The sequence below is a fragment of the Poecilia formosa genome, unplaced genomic scaffold, assembly GCF_000485575.1.
Source record: "Poecilia formosa unplaced genomic scaffold, Poecilia_formosa-5.1.2 Scaffold12, whole genome shotgun sequence".
NCBI lineage: Eukaryota > Metazoa > Chordata > Actinopteri > Cyprinodontiformes > Poeciliidae > Poecilia > Poecilia formosa.
The window spans coordinates 1,647,561-1,662,267 of NW_006799951.1; the positions used below are offsets into that span (position 1 = coordinate 1,647,561).

At 38.1% G+C, this 14,707-nt stretch overlaps 2 protein-coding genes across 2 annotated transcripts; both read left to right on the forward strand.

Moving 5' to 3' along the window:
* Positions 1–1,712: 1,712 nt before the first annotated feature.
* On the forward strand, positions 1,713–4,986 carry LOC103133525 (multiple inositol polyphosphate phosphatase 1-like). Its single transcript, XM_007545297.2, has 5 exons — positions 1,713–2,450; positions 2,537–2,731; positions 3,576–3,673; positions 4,292–4,422; positions 4,557–4,986. The coding sequence occupies exons 1-5, from the start codon at positions 1,886–1,888 to the stop codon at positions 4,939–4,941; spliced, it is 1,374 nt and encodes a 457-aa protein (XP_007545359.1). The 5' UTR covers positions 1,713–1,885; the 3' UTR covers positions 4,942–4,986.
* A 765-nt stretch (positions 4,987–5,751) lies between these two features.
* On the forward strand, positions 5,752–11,961 carry minpp1a (multiple inositol-polyphosphate phosphatase 1a). The gene is made up of 5 exons (XM_007545298.2): positions 5,752–6,422; positions 6,501–6,695; positions 8,455–8,552; positions 10,109–10,239; positions 11,115–11,961. Exons 1-5 carry the CDS (start codon positions 5,840–5,842, stop codon positions 11,494–11,496), a joined length of 1,389 nt encoding a protein of 462 aa, XP_007545360.1. The 5' UTR covers positions 5,752–5,839; the 3' UTR covers positions 11,497–11,961.
* Positions 11,962–14,707: the final 2,746 nt, after the last annotated feature.

Below are 14,707 nucleotides of genomic sequence, written 5' to 3' on the forward strand. Positions count from 1 at the left end.
GTGGAGATACTCACAGTGATTTGAGTATCCAGAGACTTTACTCAAGTACGTTGACATACTAGAAACAGTCCTAAACAGTTAGCATAAACAAGCACACACTCAGGGCAATTTAGTGTCAACATATTTCCCATGAATGGACTGGGAGACGAAGTCAGAGTACTTGGACAAAACCCAGACATCCACATGAAAAACATGGAAACTCCAGACAGAAAGACTCCAGGCAAGATTATAAACCAGGACCTTGTTGCTGTGAGGTGACAGCATGACACTGTGCAGGATTTTGTTGGGACAGAAGAGAATAAGTAATGAATAAGAACTTGTCTTAAATATAAATCTATATTTCAGCAACGTTTTGATAACGAAACAAAAAAATAAAAGCCTCAAACTTTGATCTCCCTAAAGACAGATTGTACAAGAGCAAATATGCGACTGTCCTTTGGCCTTCCTTTTTTCATCCTTCGGAAATTCTAATGTTGATAAAAGTCCAGTCTGGTTGATGCAGGGAGCAGACAGATGTGGCGTGTATATACATAATTCCACATCATAATTAAGTTTGTCAAAACATGACCGGACTGGAACACTATCATGAACAGGTGGACTGTTTCTGTTAACAATATTATCAGCTTTGACTTATAGTAAGCATACACGACTCCTGTGAGGAACACAATTATTTTTGTATTGTGTTGTCTAGGTAATATGTGACATCCTAGAACCCACACTTAACAAAACAGATTAATTTAACAATTATAACAGTATATTTATGCAGAAAAGTACAAATGAGTGATTTACTATTTATTTTTTAGATTGGTCGGGTGGAATGTTGTTTTTGTGTTTGTTTTTTTTAATCAAAAATAATTAGGGAGGGAATATAGTGATATAAAAATTGCAAACTGTTGTATTTCTAAATAAATGACTTTATTAAATGAACACAAGTTATTAATTTTCTTGTAGTCTGAAGCAACATAATAGAAACAATAACAAGCTTCAAATTGTAGTTTCATTTTTCTACACTTTATATATTTGAATCAATATTTTAAATATAAGTAATATATAATAAGCAAAACCATTCGCTAAAGAGAATAACTATTAAAAATATTCATTCATTAATTCACAAAATGAAACTGGTTCTACAGATTAATTACACACAGACTGATGTTTTCAAGAATTCCCTGTTGATTTTGATAATTTTCCACTTACATCTAATGAAAATAAAATATTTAAGATTAGAAATTTTTCATACAGAAATGTGAGCTTAATAAAAATCATTTATGCAATAGTGATGATGCAGAGCTCCTTATGAGACTTCCAAGTTAAATTTGAAATAAAAGTAATATCTCAGCATTAAAGTATATGGTAACCACAAATTATATTGCTGGAGTTTATGATTTATAATAATCTGCGTACTGAATATGTGGAACCAAAAGAACCTAAAATAATTTAAAAAAAGAATGCTGAATGATATATGCCACAAATAAAAAACATCTTGAAACAGACAGCATATTTGCAGCTTGCCCATAACTGAGAATGGAATCGGCAGCTCATAATTGGTGAGGAGTAAAAAGTCAGAACACAGCAAAAGTGAAACCACCGGAACCATTAACAGGCTTTCCAGAGATGAAACTAAAACGCTTCTTGGATAGAGAGCTTCATAAAACATGTTGTTAGTATGTTAGTATGAAACAACATACTAATGCATGTTGTTTCATTTCCCATTTATACAAGTTTCTTTTTAATCTTCACTGTCAATGACCACATAGAGCGAAGCATATTTGCCCAGGTTGCTGTTAGGAAACAAAAGTAAACAAACTGGACTGGACTTTGCTCAGTCCATCAAACAGATGCTTGTGTTATCCGAGAGCAGCCTTCAAGTCTAAACAGGTGCATAATGATGTTTTTTCATTTTTACTGCTTTATAATATTTTGCTGTGTTCATCGTCACGTGACACTTAAGGATGAAGAAAGCATACCTCCTATTGCCAAGTATTTCAACACCAAAGGGAGGTATGAAGAAGTGAACCCATACCTCAGACAGGACATACTCGCTGTAAACAGATCTTCTTTGCAGCCTCCGTCCTCGCAGTGTCGGGAAATCCATCTGACGGCCATCATAAGACACGGGACGAGATATCCAACGGCCAAAACCGTCAGGGACATGCAGCAGCTGCACAACATCGTCCTGAATAATTTCACAGAGGAGCAGAGCTGGCTGCGTGAAACCCTGACCCAGTGGACGATGTGGTACACTGAGGACATGGACGGCCGACTGGTCCAGAAAGGTGTGGAGGATCTGAAGCATCTGGCCGTCAGGCTGTCAAAGCTCTTCCCGACGATCATCTCTGAGGAGAAACTTCGAGGTGGACTCATCAAGTTCATAACCAGCTCCAAGCACAGATGCGTGAACAGCACGCTGTCCTTCAAAGCAGGGCTAACAGAGATGTGGGCCATCACAGGTATAAAGATGATAATCGGTCAGCAGTGTTGCTTCTTCACTCTAACCAACTTTCTCAGTATAACCCGAAGCTTTTTGTCCATGCAGATGTGGAGTTTGGCCATGAAGTAAATGACGCTCTCATGAGGTTCTTTGACCATTGCACCAGATTTGTGCAGGAAGTTGATAAAAACTCATCAGCTGTGATAGAGGTGGACAAGTTCAAGCAGGGGCTGGAGATGATGAGGGTCCAGAAGAAAATTGCAGAGCATCTGGGAATCTCATCCAGTTTAATCACATATGGTCGTATCCGCCTTTTCACTTACTTTTATTATAAAATCCACTTTGGCTACCTTACTTTTTTCCACTTAAATTGCAGATTCCTATCACAAAGGAGCAAATGTCTACATGGTTCATTGTGCTCTGTGTGTTTTCATCCGTCAGATTTTCACGAGCTCGTTCATGTTAGCTACAGCTGATAGCTCCTAAATTACTATCGCTAACTACAAAATTAAGAAAGAAATGTCAGAGCAAACATTTATCTCAGTGGCAGATCTACGTGGAGCTCTGTTAAACACTCCTGCAAAATACCTAACACATCTTCACTATCTGCATTCTCCAACAAAGGAGGAGTAATTTGGAAAACTGTGCTCAGTGAAACAAAGCAGCTTTTATTCCTTACCTCTTATTTTAAAAGCGGTCTAAAAAGGAAACAATAGTGCACCCAAATTGAATATTTAAACTGTTTAGACATTTTAAAAAGTCTGCTGTTTCTGATGTGTACAAATGCACTAGTGTGTATCTTCCTGTTGTGATCGAGATTTGTTATTGCTACGATGGTTTCAACTTTGCTACAGTGTTCATGTTTGATATTTTTCTTTAAAAGAAAACTACTATTTAATATACAGAACATCAGATGTGGCTGCTTTTTGTCCATTATATTTTAATGTATTGTTCCCAATACGTATGTAATAAACAAATCTTAGTCGGTGTTATGCAAGTATAGATCTTAAGACCATTAGAAATATTGCTCAGTAGTATAGCAATACTAAGTGCATGTGTAAGAACTGTTTCCTGTTTTTTGCTTTATTTTAGATCACTGTTTCTGCGGCCCATGTGACTGACCACCTGTACGTTTCACTTACAGATTTGGCCGAGGCAGCATTTCTCTTGTGCTCTTACGAACTTGCTGTCAAGGCAGTAAACTCTCCCTGGTGTTTACTCTTTGATGAGGATGATGCAAAGGTTGGAGTCTTACTATTTAGTTGCATTAACTACAACAATCTAATTTTGCTACAGCTCCTAGAAAGCTTTTCTTGAGTTGATGAAGGGAAATCTTAGGAGAAAAATAGATGGATATTTGATATTTCAAACTCCTGACTTAAGTGAACGGGCGATTAATAGGCTTCTGAATGTATAGCGATACTATACATACAGATAGAGCAATGCTGGTCGAGATCAAAGCATATCAATGAGCTAAAGTGTCCTGGACAAAGTCTGTCATTCAATTGAGAATCTGTGATTTGGAAATTCCATCCAATCTGACTGACCATGAACTATTTTGCAAAGAAGAACAGGTTGAAGTTTCAGTCTACAGCTGTGCAAAACCCAAAAGACTTGCACAGTAATTGCAATGAAAGGTGGTTCTGCAAAGTATTTGCTTTGGTGACCCAATACAAATCGGCACCACACTTTTCAGACCCTTAATTGGAAAACACAATGACATTTCTACCTTTAATGTGCAAGAATGGAAAAAAAAATAATCAAAGAGGTCACACCTTAGAAAACTGATTCATAATTTGAAGAACTCTAGACTTTTTCTTCACATTATTGCTCCATGTGTCTTTTTTTCTGTTTCAACAGGTTATGGAGTATGCAAGTGACCTGAGGGAGTTCTGGAAAAGAGGCTACGGTCATGACATCAACAGCAAGTCAAGCTGCCTCCTCTTTCATGACCTGTTCAGTCGACTGGACAAGGCAGTCAACGAGAACACGTGATTAGATAATTCATCACTATGGCCTAGGAGTATAAGCTCTTTTTTTAGTGGTTACTAGTATTCTCAGGCATTTTTTACCTTTCATGTAATCTAACACTTTCATTGATGCATGTCTATTTCGTGTGCTTCAGGTTACATCAGCAGGTCACTGAAGCGGTGACTGTCCAGATCGGCCACGCAGACACCCTGCTGCCGTTGCTCACCCTGCTCGGCTTTTTTAAGGATGCAGTCCCGCTGACATCGGCCAACTACGCCTCGCAGGCTCAACGCTCTTTCCGCACCAGCCGCATGTTGCCTTACGCTGCCAATTTCCTCCTGGTTTTGTACGACTGTGGAGAGGAAGGCATCAGGCTGCAACCTCTGCTGAACGAGCAGCCTTTGACCTTCCCTGGTCTGACCGATCAGCAGGCCTCCATGCTGCTCTATGAAGATGTCCGAAAGCGCTACAGAGATCTTCTCAGTGGGTGTGACTTTGAGGCCGAATGCCAACTACTCAGAAATCCTGCTGAAGTTTAGTACTGTTTTCATTTTCTTTCAAAAAAAAAAGAAAAGAAAAGAAAAAAAGATAAACATGAGATAAAATTAACTAGTCTGAGCCAAACTGGGAAGAATGGAGCAACTAATATTAAGGTCATACTTTTTTGTTCTCTCAATACAAAGACGGGTATATTTAATTAGCTGTGAGCTTTTGCTAAAAACTACAATAGTCCATCTCATCTTTATAATTACCAATCTGAACATCTAATGAAGCACAGAACCTGTGTTTTAATGTAAAAATGTTAAGGATTTTTGGAATGATTTAACACGTTGTTTTTGAAAGTTTGTAATCTCCTTGAGCTATTAAATAAAGTGTCATAGGGGGCGAAAGAGGGAGAGTACACAGAGGACTAGAAAAAAAATTAACACTAAAGAATAGCTACACTAAAGAAACATCATGACTATAGCAACTAAGAATAACCAGGAACAGAAATAAACATAACCACAAACACTAAGAAGAACTGAACTAAAGTAATACAGAAACAAGACTGATATAAATAAAAGATGAACAAAGTAACAGAAAAGATCAAAATCCAACTAAACAAAGCCAGATCCTAACAGAGATCTTCTTTCAAGCTGACAATGCTAACCAGAAAGCATGTGGTCTGCTTTCTTCTGGATATGGATTATCTTATATCTGTCTGCTTTAAATACTTTAAATGCTTTAAATAAATTAACTCTCTTGAAGTGAAAGTTTTTTTTGTGTGTTTTGTCTTCATGCGGTCTTTAACCAGCCCCCCTCTAGCACACGAAGGGGATCTCCCAGGGTCTCGCCGAGACAAGAACCGCCTCTGCATGTCACGTCAATTTGATTGGCTGATGAATGCCACATGAATAACGTCACGCATCTGGGGTCTGCGCAAACCAAAGCGAGATCATGACGAGCTTTCTATGCAAAATCCTCTTCTTTACCGCCATAACCGGCTCTTCCTGGTGTTTTCGTAACGACGCGAGTCCAGAGGAAAACCCAAACATACCGGTCATCGCCAAGTATTTCGGCACGAAAGGAAGGTACGAGGAAGTGAACCCGTACCTGATACGGAACATACTCGCTGTAAACAGGTCTAGTTTGCAGCCTCCGTCCCCGCAATGTCGCGAAATCCATCTCACGGCCATCATAAGACACGGGACGCGATACCCGACGACCAAAAACGTGAAGAAGATGCAGAAACTTTACAAGCTGGTCCAGAGCAGCGCTCGCGGGGAAGACTGCTGGTTACACGAGATTCTGACCCAGTGGACGATGTGGTACACTGAGGACATGGACGGCCGACTGGTCCAGAAAGGTGTGGAGGATCTGAAGCATCTGGCCGTCAGGCTGTCAAAGCTCTTCCCGACGATCATCTCCGAGGAGAAACTTCGAGGTGGACTCATCAAGTTCATAACCAGCTCCAAGCACAGATGTGTGAACAGCACGCTGTCCTTCAAAGCAGGGCTGACGGAAATGTGGGCCATCACAGGTATAAAGTTGATAAACTAACTGCAGAATGATTTCTGTACAGGATCAGTGTAACAGATGGCTTACTTTTCTTTTGCAGATATGGAGTTTCAGCACGCAGTGAACGATGCTCTAATGAGGTTCTTTGACAAGTGCACCAAGTTTGTACGGGATGTTGATAACAACCCGTCAGCTTTGTCAGAGATGGACAAGTTCACACAGGGACCTGAGATGGTGAGGGTCCAGCAGAAGATCGCTGACCGTCTGAATGTCTCATATCATCTCATCACATATGGTCAGTTGTAAGGTTTTAGGCAAACATAAATGAATGTTTAAGTTATTCAACAACCAGAAAGTTTGTTGTCACTGCCTTTCATTTGTAAAATGTTAATTAAGGACACATTTTTAAAAACAAAGCTAAAATGAATATGTTTATGGTGGAATTTTTCTGCCACATTCCAAGAGCACACGCGGTCATTCTGAAAGCAGGATTTCACGTCTATCGTTCTCAAAACTTGAAATACTTTTGCTTACATTTTTATTTTGAAAGCAGGAATTCATGTCTGTCTTCTCAAAACTTGTACTGATTGCACTCAAAACTTCTCCTTGCGCTCACACTGAATCTCTGTCAAGTCTTCGCATGCAAAGCTTTCCGCTCGCTTGGTGGAATTTTCCTGCCATAAACCAGGAGCACACATTTTCAGTCTGAAAACAGGATTTCATGTCTTTTGTTCTCAAAGCTTTTAATACTTTTGCTTACATTTTCATTTTGAAAGCAGTCATATATCATTCTGACATTAAATATCATGTCACTATCTGTGACACATATTTAGCATAATAAGTTATGTTTATCAATTTAACATTTGTTTTGTGACTAAATTTCATAATGTGCAACAGAAGTAATATGGATTGCACCTTAGCTTTTTAGAGCGACACACAATATTATAGGCAGGAAAATGACTTTAATACTTAATGTCTTTTGTTATTTAGTGAAAAAACTACAACTATAATTGTGAATGTCTAAATGACTTTAACATTTATATATCCCTATTTTAAATATATTCTAAAGTGCCACACAGTTGCATGTCTGCAATGGAAATTGGACCAGTTTGTCTTCTAAAGTGGCCATTGGTTGTGAATTTTCACTATGTAAAATGAGCTGAATTAAATATAAAATAGCAGTAATCCTCCATTAGGTACCACTTTAATTTCACATTTTACATTGAGAAGGTTGTTAGATAGTGAAGTACAGAATCAATAACAGTAGGTGGTGCTGTTTCCTAATTTAAATTTTCTAACCCTTTATCATCTCTATTACATTTTCTTCAGGAATTCCTTTAAATTAAGATTTTTGTATAAAAATGTGTTTAGAGTCCAAACCAGCAGCATCAATTCCTCTGACCAACCAATCATCCAGGTATCAATATTCTATATTATAATATCATATATGATATTACGTATAAATTATTTTTAATAGTATTTTTACGTAAATATGTTGCAGTTTTACTCAAGAACAGGATTTTTGTTTCCAAACTAAAAAGAGTTCACTAGTTATTTGTTGTTGTTTTTTTTGTTGTTGTTGTTTTTTTTTTTTTTTTTTTACTGTTTTGCTGTACTGGTCAAATCAAAAGCCAAATCAGTTAGGGTAACCTCTAACCCCTTAACCTCTAAACCTGCAGGAGGAACTGGCAGTAAACATGCCCAAATATGAACTGCTACACGTACATTTTTTTTCATGCGTGTTCGGTTTGTGCCAAATGGAGGAATTGAACTGGATGAAAGGTTATGAATTCGTGTTTACAGCAAATTGATAACTAAACCCCAAGGATGATTGCGGTATTTAAAAACACAACAGAAGGGGGAAGAGAAGGAGGAACAAGGTGAAAAGTGAAAAATAGCACACTGTGTCGAGCCGCATGGTTACAGAGTAAAATATGGAACATGAAATTTGACAGAAAATGATTCTGAATGGAACAATTTATATTTTTAACACTGAGATACAACATGAAGCATGCAGTGAATCACATATTATTAATATTATTTTCATCTCGCAGATATGGTGGAGGCTGCCTTCTACCTGTGTGCTTATGAGTTTGCCATCAAGACAGTGAACTCCCCGTGGTGCCGCCTCTTCGACGAGATCGATGGACAGGTACGGTCTCATCTGCATGCCTTCAAACTGCTGGAAATGCAGTTGGAGAGTTTTATACACCGTCAAATAAGATTCAGGTTGCGTGCTGAGCCTCTCTCTGACTCAGAGTATTCAGTTCATCGCCCCGTGCGAGGAAGAGCCCAGGAGTTTCCACCATCGTCTGATTTGGTTCACACTCGTCTTTGTTTTTTTTTTTTGTTTGTTTGTTTGTTTCTTTTTGTCACAACAGAGAAGGATCGCTGAAATTTGCCAACTTAAAAAACATTTTCATTATTACTTTACGTTTTTGGAGTTTTTCGGTTTTTGACATCATGCCGTAAAGACATTTATAAAACATAAAAACAAATAAGCATAGTTATCTGTTGGCATTGTTTGGTTTAACGTGACAACAAGTCATAGCTCGAAAATTACGGATTTATAAAAAAAAAAAAAGCTTTTCCAAAATCTAAATGTTTTATTTTTTATTTTATCCAGATTACTATATTTTATATCAAAGGTAAACATTTATAGTCATGGATATGTTATAATTTTCCAGCCAAATAGATGTTGGTTGTAAACATTAAACAAATGGCAAAAATTCTCTAAAAGAATAAAACTTATGGACTGATGGGTACAATATGCCTGAATAATTGAAGTACTTTAATGGACACAAATTTTAGTAAAACGATTTTTTGCTGTTATACATTTATTGAAATTCCAAATTATTTTTGTTGCATACCTTTTATTAAAAATTGTTTTTTTCTTTGTAAAGATTTTCAAAAACAAATATTTTGTACCACAAAACTCATCTTCTTAGAAGAACAGAGTAGTCATCTTATACTTTGATCCTCATCTAGAGAGTAGTAGACAAATACAGGATACAGCAGTTATTTGAGAAAAATGCCAACTTTCTTATGTTAGACGACTTAGAAATATGCTGTCAAATTAGGTATGTTTAGTGTGACAGGAGTAGTTATCTCTTCCATGTTTGTTAATAAATGTACATATTCATTTCTTTAGTTTGAAAAATTAACAGAAGGCCTCTAGAAGTTGAACTCTAGTCTGTAACGGCGAGAGATTTCGCACTTATGTAAACCTTGAAATCCAATACAGATACCTTACAAATAATTCCTAGTAAGCATGTTTCCATAGCGACTGAAGGTCCAAACAACATAGTCATTTGTTATTATACCACACATTCGAGTCGCTGTCATATCATTATTTTGACCTAGAGGTAAATGAAACACCGCGCAGCAAGTTGGTAAATGTACCAACTTGTTCACGTACGATGAACATATTGCGACAAGTATCACTGCACTATTTGTATCACAGGTTGAGAAACATGTCATTGAATAATTTCTACAAAGTTGAAGTGTACGTTTATCATGAGGAGGGTCTGTGAGAAAAGGATGGATTTGTTTAGGAACAGAGTAGAGAAATTATCCCTGAAACTATTTATAAGAATTGTAAAAATTAGCAAGCTTTCACTATCGGTACTAGTTCATTCATCTCTGAGCCTGTTATGCAACAATTACATTAATTCTTTCAAATCTCTTCCTTCTAATCTGGTCTGACAGGTTATGGAGTATGCACTCGATCTGAAGCAGTTCTGGAAAAGAGGCTATGGATACGACATCAACAGCAAATCGAGCTGCATTCTGTTCCACGACGTCTTCAGTCGTCTGGACAAAGCAGTTAATGAGCACAAGTGAGTGTAAAACTTTGGTGGCTGCCACGCTTAACTGCTTTTAAATTCATGAGTAAAATAAAATGATGTCATTTCTAACTCCTCTGGCTTAGACTCCTTCAATCCATTTGTTTCCACTTTGAGATCAAATCTCCTTAAAGGATTGAATTTGCCCAAAGAACAAACAATCCCTGGGGTCTTAAGAGGAAGTTAATTTGGTCGTCTTTCTCTTGCAGTGTGATTTTTATCACAGTCCAGTGGTGATGGACTTTGGATTTGGTGCCCTTACAACAGCCTTATGTTTAAACATCAGCCTGGCTACGGACAAACTGTGACTTTTACTGAAATCTACAGTGCAGCTCTGGCTCTGATCAGCCGCCCCTCTTGACAGCAACATAAGCGTTAAAGTCGTCCAACTAGGAAAATGAAATGCAGCAAGTTGACTTGCTACACCCAAGTCTCAGTGGGTGCAAAAGGGGAAAAATGCTGTCAGAATCTTTAGTCTGAGCTGAGGGCGTTGAGAAACCTCCCTCTGGTCCAGCTGGGACGCCTTAAAGACTTTGGGGCCAACATGAGGGCGTTTTCCCTTTTAATTAAATGTGTTTCTGAATCTGTGTTTTGGTTTAAATCTTTCCACTGTAGCTCTGGATGCATCCCAGACACAAGATTACGAGATCATTAGTTTGTATTCCCGATAATAGTCATGGTCACTGAGCAGTCAAGTAAGTCTTCCTGGTTCACAACTTGCACTCTGAACCAAGGTAAATTGGGTCTGATCAAACCAACACCAAACTTTCTACTGAGTGCCTCTTGGGTCAGCTAAGGTACCAGCAGTGGCACTTTTAGCACAATTTGAAAACACATGGTCCAATCACGGATGATTGTGTTTGTTTCAGTTCTGGTCAGGCGGTGAACGAAGCCGTGACGGTGCAGGTCGGACACGCAGAGACCCTCCTGCCCCTCCTCACCCTCCTGGGCTTCTTCAAGGACAGCGAGACTCTGACTTCCACCAACTACGCCTCACAGAGAGAGCGCTCCTTCCGCACCAGCCGCATGTTACCGTATGCTGCTAATTTGGTCCTGGTTCTGTTCGACTGCGGAGGACGGGACATCAGACTGCAGCCTCTGGTCAACGAGCAGCCGGTCGTCTTCCCAGGTCTGGCTGACCGGCAGGAGTCCATGCCGCTCTACGAGGACGTCAAAAGACAGTATGCAGAGCTGCTTAACGGGTGTGACTATGAGACTGTGTGTGAGCTTTTCAAACCAGCTGAGCCTTAAGGGACAAAGGTTTTATTGGCTTTAATGTTTTTCTTTGACTAATGGAGTCAAATTAGTGTTTGAGATGGTAGCATATTGTTTTTATTGCTTTTAAAATCAAAGCCATTAATGCCTCACCCTTAGCTGATAATTGCACTCTGAACAAAGATGTGCTGTGCTTGTTGGATAATGACTTAATTGTTGTCTTTGTGCCACAAAGTGTAACCTGCCTAGGAGATTAAATTTAGATCCTTTTACTATACAGTATTACAGCTGATCACCTCACTGAAACTTTTCCAAAGTTGGCTTTGCTGTGACTTGGATGTTGTTTTGTTTACACCGGTTGAATTTCATGTTATTTCTGATTAACAAAAGATGATATACGTCATTAATATGTGTTCTTCGATGATTCAGGGTTTAAGCAATTTATTACATTTAGAGTTGTGAAAAAAATGTTTGCAGTTCTGTTTTCGCTTACACTTAAATGTTTCAGACCATCAAACAAATGTTAAAGTGCAATAAGGGTACATAAAGCAGCTGCCAAGTCCTGATTTAATTTAGTAAAATGAAAAAAAATTAGGTTTTCAAACTACCCACCCCATATGTGGAAAAAAAAGAATTGCCTGAGAAGCGAACAGCAACGACTACAATCAAGCAGTAACGTGCAATGAGTCTTTCACATTGCTATGTTAGCATTTTGGCTAGCTCTTCTTTGCAAAACTATTTTCTGTCACAGTGATGAGATTTGAGGCGTGAACAGCCTGTTTAAGGTCATGTCACACACAGTTACAAGCTCAAGCACACAAATGTGCTTGAGCCTAAAGTCACCAGACATTCTTCTTAAAGATTTTCTTCTGAAGAACAGGATTCATGGTTGTAGTTAAAGGTGAAGCACCACCACTCTACCACGTTGTATGACTGTCTGTACGACGTTCTTTTTCTGAAATGCTTTGTTTATTTTATCTAGGTTTATTTTTACTATGCAACTTGTCAGATATTTCAATAACTTGTTTTTCATGTGTTTGGTAAAAAATGCAACACCCTTTCCAGTATTTAGATTTTAGGTTTTGTTATGTGTGTGTGTGTTTCCTTTTCACTCTTTTCCAGACTGTGCCACCCTGGGTTGTTAGGCATATCATCTAAAATCTCCTTTCATTTTGTTTCATTTTACTTGAAAACTGCTCATTTCAGTGGTAGATCTGTAATGTTGACCTATTATTATTTTTGAATAGTGCTGCTTAGGTGATCCATTTGAGATTTAGTTGAAAAACATAATGCATATCGAGGTTCAACTTTATACATACTCAAAGATATGTACAAACACTTAGCTTGAAGAACTGGAACTAACAAGAGTTGTCCGGCCAGACCAAGGGAAAAAGAAATTGTCATCACTCTGACTTTTAGCCGACTACTTTGTTTTAATAGCAAACAAATAGCCTTTCATCTGTGTCAATCAAACTACTTCTAACATCTAAAGTCTAGTTCAACGAGTTATGGAGAATTAAATCAAATCTAATTTTGGAAAAGATTAGGAATGTTCTTAAAGTTAAGTACATTCCTAATCTGTTTCATGATGTGTTCAGTTCACTGGATAAAAGGTCCAAGAAAAGTAAGTAACAGCTAAATACTGCAACTAAACATATTTGCTTTTTTATTTTTTTTTTATTTTGCTGAACTGATTCCAAAAGTTTATTTTTCATTATTGTATGATCACTGTAAAACACTAAGTCACTCATGCTCAAAGTTTTTTGCTAACAAGCTGCAGTTCTCAATCCTTTATTTATTTACATATAGTGCATTTGTTAAGAGACAATCACTCTAAGATGTGAGGAACGTTACATCACGGTAGGAGTCCTTTCATGTTTTATTGATGGGGACTCAAACAAAGTGAATAGGAGGAAGGTGGGTGGGGTAGAATACAGAATCTGAGTAAATCCAAGACAAACGGGGGAAAAAAAGAAAAACAAGACAGCACAGGGATCAGACATGGAGCAGGAACCATCAGGAGCCTTAAGAATAGGAAGCAACCAGTGTGTGTGGCAGAAACATCACGAGAGGATCGTGTAATCTTGAAGACATATGCTGTATATTGAGGAGGAGCACCTCACAGATATACTGTTAAAAAGGGAGAGGGGGAGCGTGTGTAAATAAACACAAAAAGGGAAATACAGAGAACAGAGAAACAACAAGACTGTGAGATACGGACACAAAAATCCCCTCAAAGCAAAACCCAAAACACAAAAATCCATTCTTAAGCTGAACTCCAACAAGTCACCTTTACCACATGCCTAAATGCAGAGGTTATGGACTGTGATGACTGAGCTGCTATTTGTGGCAACAAACAATTAAACAAGTGTGCCTAATAAAGTGGGTAAGAGAGTGTAAGTTGCTGCAAGACTCCTGAACACCACCAAGAAAATGTATCTTATTGCACGAGATGTTGTATCACTGCTTTGGAAATTCTGCTTCTCTGGTCTCAGACTGAAAAACATTTTTAATTTGCCTTGTAAATATGAACCATTCAGACCCCTCAGGTCATCAGAGAACTCCTAGTGTTTTCTACTCCAGAACTGAACCAGGAGAGGCAGAACTTAATTTCTATCCCCCTCAGCTCTTCAACAAACTCCCCAAAAACCTGGGATGTGCAGAATCTGTTGCTTCAAATTAGGACTGGAAACATAATGAGCAGCTTTCTGTTAAATACAAAGACTGCTGACCTGTTTGCTGAACACTGATGAGTGAATAAAGTGTGAGATTGAAGATGAATTTGAAATCTAATTGAAAACTAAATATTGCTTTGAATTTGCATTTGAACGTTTTGACAGATCTATTTTTAAGCAAACCCTAGAGGGCTTTATTTTACTTCTGTTATTTGATACCTATTAAATATGAAAATGGTTGTCTATTTCACATTAGTCATTCTGTCAGACGTGAAAAAGTAAAGGTTTTTAGAACATTTCGGTTAAAGTGTGATAGACCAGAACATTCCCTTCCTTTTAGTTTATTCTTTAATTCATAACTACCTAACCAGTTTTTTAACTTCACTTTGTGTGAACGACCTGTTAACTACGACTTGATAGGGCGCTCGTGAGCCTACTGTTTGAGCATGCAAACAGGTCGTAAATTTCACAATCCAGCTGAACAAGCAGCACCGTGTCAAATCACGGCACTTTTCTCCGCCTTTACATTAGCTCTTTCTTGCTGCCCATTATGCAAATATATTAGACGTCGG

Bases quoted from the DNA above. Each gene is read 5' to 3' on its own strand.
- LOC103133525 (XM_007545297.2), top strand. From the start codon at position 1,886: ATGATGTTTTTTCATTTTTACTGCTTTATAATATTTTGCTGTGTTCAT. The intron at 2,732-3,575 runs GTCGTATCCGCC...TTTCACTTACAG, and splicing joins ATCCAGTTTAATCACATATG to ATTTGGCCGAGGCAGCATTT. The intron at 4,423-4,556 runs GTGATTAGATAA...CGTGTGCTTCAG, and splicing joins AAGGCAGTCAACGAGAACAC to GTTACATCAGCAGGTCACTG.
- minpp1a (XM_007545298.2), top strand. From the start codon at position 5,840: ATGACGAGCTTTCTATGCAAAATCCTCTTCTTTACCGCCATAACCGGC. The intron at 6,423-6,500 runs GTATAAAGTTGA...TTTCTTTTGCAG, and splicing joins GGAAATGTGGGCCATCACAG to ATATGGAGTTTCAGCACGCA. The intron at 8,553-10,108 runs GTACGGTCTCAT...CTGGTCTGACAG, and splicing joins TCGACGAGATCGATGGACAG to GTTATGGAGTATGCACTCGA.